Raw genomic sequence first — 18,495 nt, 5'->3', positions numbered from 1 at the left:
TCGTGCGTGTGGGGGGAATGGGGAAGGGGGAATGGGGGGTCCCAATTAGAGGATTGCCGACCTCAAAATCAGCCGGGCATGGGATGGCATTGGAACCGCAGCAACAGCTCTAATTGAAGGTTTTGAATTTTGCGTTTGTTTTTCCTGTCTACGTTGCCGCCTGGTTGCGCTTTTGCACTTTTCCGCACCACACCCCGCACCCCGTACCCCGTACCCCGTACTCCCACTCCCACTGTGCCTATTGCCTACTTTTGACTCTGCTGCGAAACTCTTGCAACTTGAGCATTAAACATAATTAGTGGGGCATGTGGCCAGCCAGCGCCATCCAGCCAGCCAGCCAGGCAGAATCGCGAAGCCAAATTAATTTCGAATAATACTCAACTATCAATATAACGAAGGCAACATCCAACAGAGCAACAAACAGCAAATTCCATTATGAAAATTGGCACCCAAAAACCCGAATTGAGATTTGGGGGGAAAACTCAGAGCCAGAAGAAGTTGCTGCTGCTTCTGTTGCAACACTTTAAGTGCAATTCCATAATCAAAGACCTCGGAGAAAAGCGGTAAAGGGAAAAGAAATAATATAATAAAGCCAACGAAATGAAGATCCATAAAAACAGGGGAAAATCAGGAGCAAGGAACCACAGGGCAAGCCCGAAATGCACATACTCTAGGCCAAGGTGGGGCCTCTAGAATATTCAGTGCTACAGGGTGCGAAAAGTCCCTTAACTTATTCAACCTTCAGTTTCCAGTAGAGTCATTCGATTGAGATGCAACCCCAGACACGTATTAGAGTATATCGAATATCGAGGATGACCCAGGATCAAGCTGCTTTTATGCATGGGGGAATAGTGCAGGTTGGGGTCGGGGTCGGGGTTGGGTTTTGAGCGCAAATCCAAAATGCATTTCGACCGAGAGCTGGCCATAAAGGCGTAAGGCACGGCCCGGCACCGTACGGCACCGTACGGCAAGAACCCACTTAACGCTCATTGCAGGACACATAAAAATGATTATTGTACAAATTCAATATTAATGTGGAGATGATACCTAACCCCAGACGCCAGACCAGACGCTGGCCAGAGCTGGCAAAATTATGCAGAGGCGTGAAACACTCGAGGCATCGGCATCGGCGCTGGCATTGGGCGCAGCGGTCCGGCTTAAGTGCGGCTTAGATGACGAAGGAGTCGTCTCCGCCAGCCAGCAGCAGCGGCAGCGGCAGCCACAATCCCTGGGATGAGGCTCTGGTGCAGTGCGGTATGGTGCGGTTCTCGACAGCCATTGAAATTGAAATTTTCGCTTCGATTTGACAGCATTTCCTTTGCTTTCGTTTCCCATCCTTTGGTTGGTTTTTCATTTGGGTGCCATCGCAGCATCGCAGCCGACCCCCTGCCACTGCCACTGCCACTGCCACTCGCACTTCCAGATGAATCTTCTTATTGCCTTTGGTGGTCGTTCGGTTGGTTGGTCGGTCGGTCGGTCGGTCGAGTGCTTTATTGAAAGGCATATTTCAAAGGCGCGTTTCCGCAAAATGAGTGCAAATCAACTGCAAAACTTTTTTCGCTCTCGCTAAATTATGAAGTAAAAATATTATTGCAAATATAATGAATGTCAGAAGAGAGACCAGAAGAGAGAGAGGGAGGGAGACCAATAGAGTGGGATAGAAGGAGAGGGCTAAAACAAATCATAAATTTGCCAGCTTTGGACCAAGTTTTTGGTGGGTCCAAGGAGGAAAGTGAGGAAAACCATTGTGCGGCTGCTTGAACTTTATGCGATTGCCATATTGCTGAATCGACTATCGTCTATTACCTATTGCCACGACCCTAATCGCACCCCAAGGCCCTCCAAACATACACAAATTCGGGGTTCAACACAAATTCCTCAAGCTCAAAAGTTGGCGACCAATTCAATGGTTTGGAAGGCCATTCAGAGCCGATTTGTGGCGTTTGAAATGTTGGAAATAGCACAGAGCAGAGGGCTGCAATCGAAAGAAACTATGAAACTGAAACGTGGAATATTTTAAGGAGAATAAGCTTGATTTTGGCAGGTTAGGCATCGTCTGCAATGGAAAAATATCAGAAAAAAGATCCCCACCCAAGCGGGAGAGAGAGAGGAATGGAATTCCGTTGCAACTTTGAGATCAAAATAGGAATAATGCAATAAAGGAATCCATCAAAAGTGGGCTATTCTTTGGTATTCGAAGATGAAAGCCAATGGGCAACATTGCTTGAGAAATGATTGTCAATCAGCTGATTCTTAGAGGATGATATGTTGAAACTTGGTTGGTACCCGAAAGACCAAGTAAAACACTTTTTAACCGCTAGTTAGGCTGATTAGGTGAAAACCTTGAGCTAGTCGATGTTCGAAATTGAGTAACTGACGGCAACTCCGTCACCCATAAGTACGAGTATATGGCCAAATCAAATAGAGCATAAAAGTGCTGGGAATACAGATACTCAAGTCCCCCGCAGTCGTCACAGTACCCTGCCTGCTGCACTTCTCTGTGTGCGTTGATAATTTTCGCCTAATGCGACTCAAGTTTGCACTTTAGTCTTTCAGCAAATATGGCAGCCACCCCACCAGCCCGCCTACCCCAGCTCGGAGGCCATGCCATGGAGGTGGCAAGACAGAAGTTTGCCCTGCCCCATCGTTTGCCAGCCACTGGGGAGGGATAGTGCTGGTGGATTGGGGATTGGGGATTGGGGGAATATTTGCATAGCTCAGTTGCTCAATCGCAGCGACAATTGAGCGGCTCATTGATTGCAACACCCATCCAGCAATCCAGCAATCCACCCATCCAGCACTCACTAGGCACCTCTTGAAGCACTCCACCTCCACTTCCAGTCCGTCATCCACCATTCACAAACTTTTTTGTTGACACTGTGCCATCTTTTCATTTCATTTTCTCAAATCAAATTCGATTCGAATTCAAATTGAGCAAAAGCGGTTTGCTAGCCGCAATTTCAGCTCTTCCTTAGAGGCCAGGCCCCCCCGCCCCCATTTATATACTTTAACCCAGATGGAGTCGTTTGTATCGGTATATCTTCCTGATTGATCGCTCAATGAATCTCTCCTATGACTGTATTTAGACCCCGAATAAGTGTCTGTTTCGCAGCTACAATGTTGCCGCATATTCCTTGGCCTTCTATCTATGGCCCAAAAAGAGTATATAAATGTCTTTACTTTTTGGCGGGTAGATATCCGTTTGCATTTGCGGAAATTGGCCGCACATTGTGAAATGGAGCGAAACGATAATCGAAATGCCAAGGCGGACAAAAAAAAGAGTGAAAGAAGTGGTTAAAAAAGGCAGAAAAGACTCCCCGGGAAGAAGGGGGTAGAGGGGGCACTAGGGCACGGAGCTGAAAAGCCGTGGCGGCAGCGGCAGCGGCATACACTGCGGATGCGTGATGTGTGGGGCGCGACGCCGAATCAAAGGAAGTTTTTGGCATGCACAAATTAACCGCTTGTTTGCGGTTAATTGAGATGATATTAATTATAATTATGTGCGCACACACAAACAAAAACACACACACACAGAGACACACACAAAACAAATCACAGATACGCACAGGACATAGATGCAAAGATTCAGTCAGCAAATGGAATTGTTTTGGGGGCTGCCGCTGCCGCTGCCGCTCCCGGCTGCTGGTTGCTGGTTGCTGGTTGCCGGTTGCTGGTGCGAACACATGTAAGCGCTAATAACACTTAAACAAGCACCCATACACACAGACACAGATACACATACAGACGAACCCTGCTACACACACACACACGATGGGGGGGACAGAACTGCATGGAATGGCAGCGGACAGACACACATTTCAATTTCGAAAATTAAGTGGCTCCGCTTGCCTTGTTTGGCTTTGTGTGTGTGTTTTTGTGTGTGTGTGCCTATATCTCTCATGTGTCCCTGTGTGCGTGTGCGTGTATCTATATATATATAGTATTTGTTTGTTTGTCTGCGATTTGCGTTTATGCTGCCGTCACTGCCGCCCCCGCTGCCTGCCACATAAACATCCGCTTTGCTTTCAACTTATATTTGTTTGTGCCGCCTTTTTTTGTGTCGCACCAAACGATATCCTGCACGTGAAAGGGTTGATCAGTTCGGGGAGCAGTGCTGGCTCCTGGAACTCCTCTCACAGAAGACAGAGCATTCAATTGGTCGTCGACGCAGGATGCAGGATGCAGGCATCCCGCAGGGACACGCCTGGTGCATTGCCTTTACGAGTAGTCGTGTTATTATGCAAGTGAAACCACAACTAATGTGCACTACAAACTGTCTGTCAATCGCCCAGCACAGGCACAGGCACAAGCCAGAGCAGGGCAGAGCAGAAGGAGGCAGGCGCATACCCGCAGATTGATGCACTACTGATTTTCCGCGCTTCCGAATGCGGATGTTTTTAATGCGGGAAAAGCGGGAAATATTTTCAAATAATTTAAAAGGCAAAAGCGGTGACGGTGACAAATAACTTCATTAAAAACCACAAATATGTGTTTCTTTTTGCCAGAAAATTGATATGAAAAGTTGCGGATAAATCAAAGCATCCTTGACGTAATCCCATTACGTATACGCAACGTTGGAGTCTTTTATGACTATTTCCTCGTATTCCAAGAAAGATTCAAGTGCCAATCAATAAGCAAGGAATGAAAAGAATTGCAGAATAATTGTCTCAATATCTAAAAAGCAGATAAGAGGATTTCTTTCGCATTGAGCTGAGATGGAACCGCAATCAAACGCAAGCCGGAGGCCAGGTGTGGCAGAGACCAGGGGCTCCTACTACTGACTGCTGACTACTGTCTGGCTTGCCCCTCGGGCCAGCGCATAACTCTTGGCCAAATAAACAAAGCGTGTTCTCGTAGTTATTAAACAGGATATTCGAATCAACAGGAGCAGCAGCAGCAGCAACAACAGTGGCTACAATATGGCCAAGGACAAACACGGCAGCGGACAACAAGAGCGAGAGAGAGCTCTGGACAAAAAGTACGAGTACAAGAGCACAATTTCCTTATGCAAAGCGACGATAAGAGCAAACCGAATGCAAATACATAGATTTATGACCATGGCCCAAACAGGCAGGAGGCAACACAGGCAGCCACCCAGAGAACTGAGTCGCTGAGAACTCTGAACGCCATAGAGAGAGAGAGAGCTGTAGCTGTATATCCCAATCCAAAGCGTTTCGTTTCGATTCGATTCGATCCACAGCTGCCATAGCCCCAGTTCTGTGTCGTAAAAATAAAAGCTGTCAATGCACTGGAAATTTATCGCCTTGCAAATTAACACTTAAATGCAAATGGGAAAAATGGCAGAGCCAACAAGTAGCAGCAGAGCCAATGGCTCTCAACGGAGGTTCGACTTATGGATGGTCTCTAGATGAAACATAATGGGAGTGTGGTTGGAATCCAAGGTCCGATGAGAAGGGGATTCTTTACACTCATATTCTGGGCAGAGTTGCCAAGATAAAACCCTTCAATCTGCTAATCGAGTACTTGGAACGCCTTGTGATACCCTAGACACACCTCAGTGGCCACGAATCCAATGAAACCGTACCCGTGTTTGGTACAAGATATATATATACATATACTTATTCCTCCGCCTCCCACTCCCACTCCCACTCCCACCTATACTACGAGTATCTTTAGTTACCTTTTCGGCCTCGAGGTCGCCAGGTATCTGTGTGCCATCCTTCGAGCAGAAACAGTAGGGCAGGGCACAGTCCTCGGTGCTGCAGCGCTGGGCGGTGTCAGCCGGTGCATCCGTGGCAGGGGCAGGAGCTAGACAAAGAGAGAGAGAAAGAAAGAGAGAGGGAGGGAGTCACAAATCAGTTTGAAAATTATTTAAAATCTATTTTGTTATGCAAGATCCAATCCGGATGGTAATCGAACTGAAGTGCATCGAGAGGCTTGTCCAAAGTTAAAAGTCAACAAGTAACAATACAATGCCAAGCAAATATCAATAAGGAGGCCCACAGCCAGGCCGGAATCCCGGCCAGAACACAGACAAGGACCGAGGAGCGAGGCGGGAGGAACGAGGAAATGTGCAAGAAACAAGTTAAAAGAAAGTTAACCTCTCAGTCGCACAGAGATACTCCCACTCTCAGCGTGTGTGTGTGTGTGTGGGGCAGAGAGACCGAAAGTCAAATAACCTTAAGCTAAATCCTGAGCGCTCTCCCTCTCGCTCTTTCTGGATGGATGCAGAGGGAGGATGGGGTCAAAAGCTATTTGCATATTTGGGTGGCGTTGGGCGTGTGTGCACGGGCCATCGGTGTACGAGTATGTGATTGCCGGTCCCAAAACTCAATAGAATTCAATTGGTTTTTTTTTTCGTTGGCATCTTCCTTGCAGGCGCTTCTTGCTCCTTGCTCCTTGCTCCTCTTTCATCCTTCATCCTGGGCGTCCCGGGAGTCCTGCCTTGTTTTGCCTTGTTCTGTGATGGAGTCAACAAATTCGCTTAAAGTTCACAAAAACAAAAGGTAAAGCGAAGCCAATACCATCGATGGAGTCGATATGGAGGCAAATATTAAATGCATTTCTGGTGCCCCAATCACTGGCGGATGGGGGGTGGATGGTGGGTGCTGCCACATTGGCGGGGGGCGGCGGATGTGGCGGTAGCGTGGGCGTGGGCGTGGAAGGCACGTTGGAGTCGTCGTCGTCGTCGTCCTATATCTGGAGTTGCACTAACTGCATTAGCACCCGCCATGGATACGCTATCGATTCAGTGCCGCTGTAGGCGTTGATTTGATTTGATTTTGACGCAGAGGCCAAGGAAATTTCTAAATCACTGCCACACGGGGTGCCATGCCTGGTGCTTGGTGCATGGTGCATGGTGCATGGTGCATGCACATCGTGGGATGTGGTGGCATTCTGTGTGCGGCTGCCGCGACTGCCATTGGGCCAGCGGGTAAGCTGAGCACCAGGTGAAAGCAAATTGATACAATATTCCATAAATTATTGGGCATTAAATTGTAATCAGCTCGATTCATTAGCGGGAATGATGGCAGGGGCCAATTGTCAATTCCCATTTGGGATTTTCCATGACTTTCACTCAAGAAAGAGGGAGTGTCTATGGTAATTTGTTGTGTACGTGTGACCCCTAACCCGCTGCCAGGCTCGGCTTTTCTTCTGCTCTCTCGGTCATCAATCAATTGAATGCCGAATGCAAAGATAAACTAATGATGGCGTAGAGACTCTCATTTCGATTGTCATTCGTCACTCATTCCTTCAGTTTTCCTTTGGCAGCAACTAAGGCCGGTCCAGAGAGTGCCAGGATGCCACCGACGGCGGCTCCCTTTTGGATCAAGCGGGATTTAATTACACACAGCTCCAAAGTTATGCAAATGAAAATGCAATCCTCAATCCTAATACCCAGCCCAGGGCCCAGGGCCCAGGGCCCAGAACCCAGGACATAAGCAGAAGCAGAAACAAAGGGCACAAAAAGCACACGGGAGTACACTCCACACAAAGGTTGTCCTGCGCAACCGGGACAGGATACGAAGGGACAGGACAGGACAGGACAGGAGAGGAGAGGACGGGACAGGATCCGTATACTCTCTCTTTCTGCAGTTGGCATTGATTCGGCTTTAGCTTTTTGCTGCTCTGCTCCGCTCTGCACCGCTCTGCACCGCTCTGCACCGCATCTTTGTGGCCGAAATCCCCATCAGCCCCACCCGCGGATGCGGCACCACCTTTGGCCTTTATGTAATGTCAGCCAAAAAAATAGTTTACACAAAATAAAACAAAATAAAAACACAATAAATATGAATGAGCCTGGCCGTGGAGCGGGTTTTTAATATTAACATAAAATATCTGATCTGATTTCTACACAAAAAAGGACAACAAAAAACGTGGGGAAACCGGATGGGCAAAAAAATAAACGAAAATAAAATCCCTCCTGTGGCATATCAATGCCTTTTTGAAAAATATTTGTGGTCACATCATAAATAACGGCAATGAAAATGAAATGCTGGGCAATTAATTGGCCAGGACACAGGATACACACACACACAGCCACAGGAATGGAGACAGGAGAGTGCAGGACTGGAATGGACAGGGCAGGACAGAACAGGACAGTTTGGACCAGGACAGGACTGCAATCAACATAAATTCTCTTGGGGGCTGGAAAGCAAGAAGCCCCCCACACAAAAAGTAAATGCATAAAATTTTATTATTTCAAAAAGTAACTTCAAGAATCCTTCCCCCCCTCCCCCCACTCGCTCGCTCGCTCGATCCTCTGCTCTAGGACTGTGTTGGCCTGGAACTTGTGCTGAGTTATTGAATAAAATGTAATAAACACTTTTAGTAACTTTGTCTTATGCATTTTGTCCTGCCAGAGACCATGCTCGCAGAGCCGAAGAGGAGCGGAGGGAGGGACTGGCATATACAACGACTCGCATCATCGCATACAATGCGTATACGTTATATTTGGCTACTGCTGTCCATAGTTGTTACGAGTGTCTGTACCCAGGACAAAGCCAGAGGGGTATACTAGGCAGACAGGACATGGAAGCTCATCCGCAATTGTATAGTCCTTTGACTACAGCAGTCCCTATCATCCTCATCAGCGGACAGGGATCATAATAATATAATAATACGAGCTTCTCAGAGCAGTGGCCTAGCCGCCAAGCTTGGCCTGAAGGTTCCGCCAGGGTATCTCAATCTTCGATCAACCTTCGATTGCCTTTCCACCAAGTTGTTGTTTTTGTTGCTGCTTCTGTTTCTGCTTCTGCTGCTGCTGCTGCTGCTGTTGTTGTGTAAGCAATATTGAAATGCTGTCATTGAGCGTGCTCACTGAATTATGAAATTGAAAACTATTCAGTGCAAAACATTTTTCTTTGAATTTTATCAGCTCAGCTTCGCTTCTGCATACGAGTGCGAGTGCGTGTGTGTGTGCGGATTGGGTGGATTTGGTTGTCAGCTGCTGATGCTGCTATTCCAAAGGACTCGCCTTAGACCTCTTGAAATGTTGTTAAATTTCAAGTGCAAAAAAGTAGCTTAAATATTTTAATTTGTGTCTGCCGCCTTGCCAGCCGAATAGCATCCAATCGGAATGAAATGAATTCGCATTTATATGCACATTGTACGGGCATTTCATACATATATTGTATGAATGACTGGATGAATACACTCATACTATTACACATCGAATCTATGTGGAGACATGTCTATATACGAGCGTGTCTGTATGTACATACATATAATGAAAATCTCAACAACTTTTTGCTTATTTATTTCGGGGCGACAAGTTGCTGTCACAATTTCAAATGCTGCAGAGACCTCCGTTGCGTATACGCAATTCGTCAGCCGAGATTTGGCCAAAGTCATGAATCTGTTGGTCGATGGTAAGGCTGGGGGTGGGCCGTGGGCCGTGGGCTGTGGGGTGTGCTGAAAAACGGATGCTGCAGAGGAAGTCTTTCGGCTGGCAAGAGCTCTTAATCCCCCCGTCTGGCTTAGGCAGTTGGCAGATGGCTGGCTAAATTAAAGTGCCAGACGATTATGGGGCAATCAGTTAGTTTGCTTCTTTACTCGTTTTGGATTTTGCTTGAAATGCCTTTAAATCACACACCCACACACACTCGTGCTAGGTATCCATGTATCTGCAGGGGTTTTTATGCCAACATCAAATGGAAGCTTGAATGCTTTTCCGCGTGTCTTTGGTGTCTTTGAAAGTGTCATTTGAGCGCTAAAGACAGACGAATGAATGTGGCACTAAAAGAAAGTCAACTAATTGGATCTCTAAGATATACTTCAGCTATCTTTCCGATATTTTCAAGTAGTACTCTAGCCTTTATGCTTCACATACCCTCCAAGATAGTTTGTCTATGGTCTTGGCTTGGCACTTGCTGGGGCCCTGTTTGATGAGGGGCCCTGCATTTGGCTAGGCCTCCCTAAACAAAGGAGAACACCCCCCCCCCATTCAGGCACCCCGTTTAACCCGTTTATCTTCTGGCAAAAATGCTGCGAATGGCAAACGGATTTCGAGTTGGAGTGGGGCAAAAATTTGTATATTGGTTTAGCCATTTCCTGTGGCAGCAGACGACAGACGGCAAAAAAAAAAGAAACAAAAATTGTGAATCAGATATACATATATGGACATGTAGAACTACATACCTATCGCCTTTATGTATCTGGCGTCAGCAGAAAGGCAGCGAGAAAAAAAAAATATTCCAAATTTTTATATGCACAGAGAGCTTTGACCTAATCTCTGCTGCAATATTTCTCTCCTCGTGCTGCCCCACCCCCAGACACCACCCCCCACACCCTGGCCCAGAGTGTGTGTTTGTGTGCGTCATTTATGTTATTACTTTTCTTCAGCACACACACACACACCAGTATATGTGTGAGAGAGAGAGAGGGGTAGCTATTTATATAAGAACAACATTCCAGTTGGTATTACGCAAATCCCCAAAACGCTTTAGCTGTCGCAGCTTTCTTCCAAGCGGTTGCCTTCCGACCAACGACCAGTGCCCAGGACCCGTTGGCCCCTGCCCGCCCCCTTTTGGCTGTGGCACCACACAGAACGCCACCCGCACCCCCACCCGTAAACGTAGCAGGTCCTAGAACCGGAACCGGAATGGCGACTACTGCAAAAGTGCGTGCTTGCATGTGAGCGATATGTCACTCTGCATATGCCTGTGTCTCTGTGTCCGTGTGTCCGTGTGTCCGTGTGTCCCTGTATGTGTGAGTCCCTCTTTCTGTGGCTGTGGCTGTGGCTGTGTCTGTGCATTTAATTCTATGCTCGTTTCTGTTGAATTTTTGGCCTTTTCATGAGGCTACACTTGAAAAAAAAAACCAAGAGAGCAGGATCTTCAATGAATATAGGAACTATTTTTCGCAGTGTTCTCACAGAGCTCTCTCCCTTTCTCTTTCTATTGCTGCTCTTAATTATAACCTCATATCGTCTTGGCCATCGTTAAATTTGTCAAGTGTATCCATATGTATGCAAAGGAAAAAAAAATAAAATGGAAAGAAAGGAAGGACGGAAGGAAGGAAAATGGCTGCCAGTTGTGTAGGTGCATGGAGACTGAAGCTAAGAACTGCCGTAAAACTGAAAACTAAATCTTAAATGTAAGCTTTAATGGCCTTCACCTCCCCTCCCACCCACAAACTCCACACACACACATGCACCGAAAAAGAGAGGGAAAATAGAGCAGCGAAATAGATAGATAGATGGAGTTGGTTATTCTTAAGCGGTCGCGTTTGTGCCCCATTTGAAGTGCACTCAATGTTGTGGGATGACAGAGAGAGACAGAGCCAGAGCCAGAGCCAGAGACAGAGACAGACAGTGGGGAGAAGCACTTGGCATTCATCTTGGAGCACCCCTTGCCCCCGCAACCCTCTCCCGGGGCATCGTCTCGTTAGGCAAGTCAATAGAGCAGACAATGTTTGGGGGATTCGGTGTGTGGTCGCCACCATTTTGCTCATTGCATTGTCATCGAAGAGGATTCGATTTTTGGCCCACACACAGGCCATTCAGGACTCTCTGGAATCCTTGGATGTGTGGATGTGTGGATGTGGAACTTTGTAACCATAAATGAATTATGCGACATTTACTCAAAATTGCTTCCTAATGCACAACATCCGGCCCAGACAAATGTCTCTCTCTCTCTCTCTCTGTATGGCTCTCCCTCCCTCACTCTCTCTCTCTCTCTCTGTCTCTTTATCTCTCTGTACGTCTCTGTGCGTCCTTGTGCGAATTGTAATAGAATGCCCAATTCTATGTTGAGCTTCTAATAAATCTGGGGGTCTCCGCCTTCTCCCTTCAGCCTTCTCGCTAAGCCACAGGCGATTGTTTCGGCTCGAAGTTCGCTTTTATATTTCTAGTTTTTCCAATGGAAATCGTTTAGCAAACCGCTTGGCATTTGCCACACACACACACACGCACCCAGAGTGAGAGAGAGAAAAACCTGCCTCCATAGACACAGATCCAGATCTAGAGAGACAGAGACAGAGACAGAGCCCGTCTGGTGGTGCCATCTCTTTCTCGGTGGCAACACTTAGAGTGCACTTAAAGTTTTTACTTTATTTTCTGTGCTCCCTCTCTCTGATTTATGTTGCACTTTCAATTGTCTCTCCGGCCAGCGACCGTTGACCAGAGAGAGAGAGAGAGACCTGGCCTCTCTTGCATTGGGATTTTTGGAGGGACTTACTTGTTGGCAGTGGGCCGCACTTGGCCTCATCCTTGAATGTGCAGTACTTCTGCAAATCGTCGAAGTAGAGGCCGGACGGGCAGCGGTTCAAATACGGATAGCCGTCCACGCACTAAATTGGCGAAAAACCAAAGAGAAGAGTTTCGATTCAAATGGAAGTCCATCCATGGGGCATGTGGCGGGGGCACTCACCTGATAGAACCGACGGCAAGTGGCAGGATCCGCATAGTTGCCATTGGCAATGTGTGAGGGGCACTGGAACTCCTCCTTCTCCTTATTTTGGCCTAAGGGACAAATCGACGAAATGTTTGATTAGATACTGGAAATTGACAGATGATGATGGGATGATACTGCACACAGATACATATATGTATCTGTAGATCCTAACGATAGTTTACCATCCTTTCTGTAGGATCTATACGACACTTCATGCGAGGGGCCTTCCCAAAAAAAGATTAATCGATTCCATTTGCATGTAATCCCGAGAATCGTGCGAATCCCGAGAATCCATCAACCTTTTTTGCATTAACTTATTTGTGCAGTTAAGTTGGGCATTCAATTTAAATATCCGGCAATTAATTGCATAATAGACACACCGCACATTGTACATATGTATATGTGTGTGTACAGCCCGACCCATGCATATATGTATACCATGGGGGGATTATATAGAGGGGACTGGGGACTGGGGCATGCAGATATGTACATAAATACAAATTATAATCGCGTAATGTATATTTATGATGAGTTTGTGTTGCACACACGTACATGTGTCTCTGTTTATTTTTGTTTATTTTTTATGGTTTTATGAAAAGCCAAATCTAAGCTTAAAAGGCTTGGCGGCTTGACATTTACACAAAAGCCGCAAATCTAAGGGGGTCCGAGGGGCACGTAAATAAATAAATGGCAGATAAGATATAATTAAATGTCGATTTACATTCGATTAACTAGCGGCAACAACAACAACAAGCCAGAGAGAGAGAAAAACAGTCGAGAGTATTATGTGCATATCTGCAAAAAAGCAAAAGCACAAATAATGAGTACCTTTGGGGGGTCGCAAGCTTGGATATCCTGGAAATAGATCTATACTAAAGCTACTAGCCGATCTCTGCTGCAGAGGCTCTTCTGCGGGTCAAAAGGAGACCAAAAAAGTGTCATCTGAGCAGCAGCAGAATGCGAATTGTGTCTCGTTAGAGCTCTAATTTGATTATCACTTTGCTGAGAAGAGAGAAAAGCCTTGTACTCGGCCTTAAATCAGCGAAAATTAACGCTTAAAAGCCATCGAAATAGATAGAACGGGGGATAATTTAAACGATTTATGGATACCTCAAATTGTACAAAATATTTCCCACTCACTGCCTTTGACCGCACAAATCTGATCATAATCGTAATCCCTTGGCCAAGGGTATTGCATAAATGAAACCAAATTAATGAAAATATTTCAAAAATCGAAATCCAAATCCAGCAAATCCCCTCCCCCGCACGGGACGGCAAGGTGGGCGAGGGGAGGGTCCGTTCTGTCGCGGTCTTGGACAAGTTTCAACTATAATGAATATAAATTGACTAACGGCATTAGATTATACGCGCCTAAAACGCAAACAGCAAAAATCCACAGCAAAACGTCGCGAGGTCGGCGGCCACATTCCCGTTTCCCATTTCCCATTTCGTCGCTAAATCGATGCGAATGCGTTTTCATAGGGGGTAAGTGGGGAGATTTTGGTGGATTTTGGGATGAAATCAATTGAACGAACCACGCCCCCACGGCTGGGGCTGAGACTGGGGCTGGCTGTCGCGGCAATTGTACATAAACAATTCATTCCATTTTGGGCTCTAAATGTTAATCAAATGAAAACTATTATTGGACACAATTGCATTGCGTGTACGCAGCACGAGCCACAATAATTATAATTATAATAAATATTTGTCAGTTTTCTATGATTTTTCACTGTTGCCAGGGCATGCAAATGGCAATTAATTGATAGCCAAAGTCGCCCCGCCCCCCCGTCCACCTGAACGTTTTTGGGGATTATGGGAATCAAAGAATGGGTCGCTTTAAACAGATACTCCTCGCATGGGAATCGATCCGCAGACAATACTCGTGCTCGTGGTTTTTCTGTCAGTTGAGTTCACCTTTGCCCTCGCGACTGTACAAAGCATACATATCTTGATTCAATGATGTATTCGGTGGGCATTTGGTAACCTGTCCTCGTTGCCATTACCAGTGCCAGGCACTCCATCGACTCACTTAACCGGGGTCAAAGTGCATTTTGGCCGGCGATGGCTGGCAAAAAAGAGCTCCCAGCTCGGTAAATTTCCATGGACACCCCCCCTGTTTTATTTCGCCACATTCCGTATTGGTTTTACTTCCTTTATTTGCAGGTTATTTATTTATTTTCCACACACACACACACACTCTTTAGTTCCTTTTGCTTTGCTCTCGGTATGGAAATATGGTTTATTATGCAGGGAGTAGCCCCAGCACCGATGCCTCTCGAACTGATATTTTTGATACCGATTAGTGCTAAGTGAATGGCTTTAAAAGTAAAGGCTTTAATGTTCATCGTACAAACAGATAAATATAAAAAATTGTTGAGGCCTTTAGAGTGTGGATGGATGGATGGATGCCATCTCGATCGGCCGGGCTTAAGCACACGAAAAAAGGAAGGAAAATATAGATGAAGAAAAACGGTAGGACCTGGAGAAGATTAAGTAGGTCTTTTCATTGCGTTCTACCAGCCCCCAACCTGAAAGGAACATCCGCTAATAGCACAATATATATACATATGTATGTGGACCGCAGAATGGCAACAAAATTCCAGTTAATTTAAATGGAATGTGTGTGTAAAATAAACAATAACCAACCAGCAAAAACAGCCAATAGCAAATAAATTAAATCAAATGAAAATGCTGTACCACAAAACAGAAAAAAATCCACGATAAATAGCAAAACCAAAGAGAGAGAGAGACAGACAGACAGACAGGCGGAGAGAGAGAGGGAGGGAAAGGGAAAGGGAGAGCTGAGAGTGAGCAAAAACATTTTCATATAATTATTATGGCTAATTAATATTTATTAACCAGACCATCTACCATCTACCAACTACCATCTGGCCATGTCCGCGTCACGTGTTCATGTCAATGTCCTAGCCCTGGGCCACTTCAAAGCAGGGGCCATATTACCAGAAACTGTTGCAAGAAGTCACAGTTAATGAGGCGACTTCCTCTAAGCGGCTTACACCACCACCGCTGCAGCCCCCCATTGTCGAGAGACAGAGAGGGAAGTCTGTGTCTTTGCAGTGATTCAACTCTTGAGGGAGTGCCACTTTAAAGTTCAGGAAAATAATAATGAGGGAGAGGAATTGATTGAGGATTGAGCGGTAACCCGGCCTTCGAAGGAGTTGCTGCTGTGGCTACAAGGAGCACTGGATGCTAACCTCTAGTTAAACGAGTTAGTCAAAGATTTGGCTGATTAGGCAAATGCCAACAGACTCAAATAAGCATAGAAAGTGTTTGTTAAGAATATCATATACCAATCATGCAGTCTATAAGGTTTAACTAATAGTTTTAGTATTATTTAGGGGACTCTCTGTTATTTCTGTGTTAACTAGTATCTTAGAGATATTTAAGCAATAAATACACATTGGATATCTCTTTTCTTCTATCTACAGTTCTTCTGCTTCGTTCTACAACTGTTACACTCCCGCTGTTAGTGTCAGGAGTGGCAACTGTACTACTGTTACTGTCGTGCCGCACTGTTAGCCTCCTGTTATCGTCATACCTGCTGCTGCTGCGGGGACGATGACTGCACGGCAATGAAAAGACGAAAAAATAATGGTGATAATTAATTTATTGTACATTTATTTAAAAAGTCATAAGGCCAATTACAGGGAAACTGCTTCTCTTTTTTGCTTTTTGTTGCTTTTTGCTTTTTTTTTTTTTGTTTATTTGTTCGATTCCCTTAATTGAGAAATTGCGGAAATGCGGAAAATAATAATTAAAAATAAGCCCAAAAACGGTGGGCCGTTCAAAGGGCTCGGAAAACGCTGTCCTCGGCCGCTCCAAGGAAGAAATTAAAGTGTCCGCGAACCGAACCGAACCGAACCGTGCAGCAAAATGGGGAAGAACCTTGGAGCTCTCGAGCCAAAGGCCGGAAACATTTTTATTTTATGCACATCGTGCAATAATTTTTCTTTTTCTTGTTTCATTTTTCCCCCAGCCCCATCCGCAGACCCCTTCCCTGCCATCGCCTTTCACCGTTTTCCCGCCACGCGTTTTTCTTCTTCGCTTTTTTTTAATTGTTGATGTTTTCCCTCGGCATTGCATTGTTGTTGCAGTGGCGATTTTTCTTTTCGCATGGCTATAATTTATTTAACATTTTTGCGGCAGTTTAAAGCGAGAACCACGGCAGCGACACGGAGAAACAGAGACCCACGTGTCCGTCCGCAGCGACACGCAGAGAAAGAGACGGCAACAGCGACATCGAGTGAATCGAGTGCTGACTGCAGTTTGCAAATTTAATTCAATTTTTTTGAATGATTTTCGATCAATCACAAATCGGCAGAACCGCAGTACAAGCACGGAATCATTATGAGGATTATAATTGTGAGAGGAGGCTAAAGAGCCATCAAATGCACGCCGACATTCCCCTTGTTGTTCGGGGAATACTACCAATAAACAAGATTGCCTCAAAGCGATGAATGTTTGAAGGAAACACTTTACGAATAAATGGGAGTGCTTCTTCAGAGCGAGAGGAAATTACAGTTCAACAACAAAAACCACAAACATATGGAAGGAACAACCAGAGAATCTTTCCTACGATTAGGTCTAGGGACACAGCATCGACTGATGGCCCTTACTCATCGATTCTCATAGGAAAAGGTCACTTGAGAAACCACTTGAGATCACAGAAAGAGCGAAGGCCATAAACTAGTCAATTTTTCACTTCAAAATGAATTAAATATGATCCTCCCTTCGGTCTCCTACACTCATGATGGGAGACAAAAATGTTCGTATATAAGCAGTTCCATTTTATGGATATAGTCCTAGCTGTAGTGGGGGCCTGGCCAGTGAATCAGTCACGTCTGCTCACTGTTTCTGTTTTCTGTGAATCATTAAAAAATATATGCATATTTTTCTCTGGGTCTGGGCTTCGGCAGCTCTTTGTTTTCATGCATTTTCAGTATCGTTTTTTCGCCATTTTCCCCGAAAGGGGCAAAAGGGAAAAAGGCAAAAGAAAACGGGGAAAAAGGCAGGGACAATGCAAAGGAATGCAATCATTTGCCTCCATCTGATACTCATGAGTGCATATGAATGCAGGGTACATATCACTCACTTCGAAGTGCTCTCAAATCTATAATTTGTAACTTTTCAAGTATCTTTTTGAATGGAAATATCCCCATCGCCATATCGTAAATCGAATGTCTTGGAAGCGCTTGTTACCCTGTGATTATTATTTCTCCAAGGATACGCTCGAGGATACCTTTTCGAATGAATGCGAGGTGTGTTCTTTGGGTTTTCAGAAAGAAAAGCTTAAATTGCATTTCCCTCACGGCAGATTTTGCTCCTTCCCGTCCCATCCCTTCCCTTGCCTGAATTTCCTTACCTCCTCTCTTACCTCCATTTCCTTTCGCCCCGCTTCGTTTTTTATTTCATTTTCTTTCACTTAAAACATTTCCCATTCAGCGGCTGTCTCTGTCTGGCCATTGTCTGTACACCTTTCGCTCTGTCTCTGGCCATCTCTCTCTCTCTCTCTCTGTCTCTCTCTCTGTCTCTCTCTGTGTCTTTCTGCTTTTGATGCCAGTGTATTTGTATTTGTTTTTGGTTAAACGGTTTTCGGCTTTGCCTTTGCTGTTGTTGTTTCTTTTTATCCGTTGTAGCATTTTCAAGTAATTTTTCACGCATTTCTGTGGCTGCTTTGCGCCTCATTTTTCACGCCTGTCCATGTGTGCCTGTCTCTCGCTCTCTCTCTCTCTCTCTCTTTCACTCACTCTCTGTGTCTCTTTTTCGCGCGCTCTGCCTCTCTGTGCGAGAGTGTGTGTTAAGCTGCTTAAATGTTTTTGTCGCTTCCTTTAGCAACATTGCTATTTTTTAATACCCATTACCCGCCGCGTCCAAGAGGGGATGTTATCATTTTCCAAACGCTATAGTCTCGAAAGTATTCTTCGAAAGAAATCGTGTATGACTCACTTTACGGCTAGAACATTGGAATCGTGTGTTACCATGGTTCTGGCTGCGCTCCCCCGTCCCCCCTGCCCATTACCCTTCAACAAACATCGGCAGCCACATAAACAAAGCCCCCCAAAGCTGATCGCGCCCCTCTTTGCAAATCAGCATAAAATCACATTTCACTCGCCGATCA

At 45.6% G+C, this 18,495-nt stretch overlaps 1 protein-coding gene across 2 annotated transcripts in view; it reads right to left on the bottom strand.

Annotated features, from left to right (window-relative positions):
* Positions 1-18,495, bottom strand: part of LOC108164168 — a 43,146-nt gene that overhangs the window by 20,345 nt on the left and 4,306 nt on the right. The window contains exons 2-5 of one of the 2 annotated variants that reach the window (XM_017299782.2): positions 15,916-15,939; positions 12,333-12,424; positions 12,141-12,252; positions 5,642-5,769 (exon numbers count right to left, since the gene is read on the bottom strand). In XM_017299782.2, coding sequence (XP_017155271.1) covers positions 5,642-5,769; positions 12,141-12,252; positions 12,333-12,424; positions 15,916-15,939 — 356 coding nt within the window. The remainder of the gene's footprint in view (positions 1-5,641; positions 5,770-12,140; positions 12,253-12,332; positions 12,425-15,915; positions 15,940-18,495) is intronic. The other variant, XM_017299791.2, reaches the window with a different exon arrangement.

This window comes from Drosophila miranda, chromosome XL, assembly GCF_003369915.1.
Source record: "Drosophila miranda strain MSH22 chromosome XL, D.miranda_PacBio2.1, whole genome shotgun sequence".
NCBI classification, from domain to species: domain Eukaryota; kingdom Metazoa; phylum Arthropoda; class Insecta; order Diptera; family Drosophilidae; genus Drosophila; species Drosophila miranda.
The sequence above is the reverse complement of the archived record's forward strand: the minus strand, read 5'-3'. Positions and strand labels throughout refer to the sequence as shown.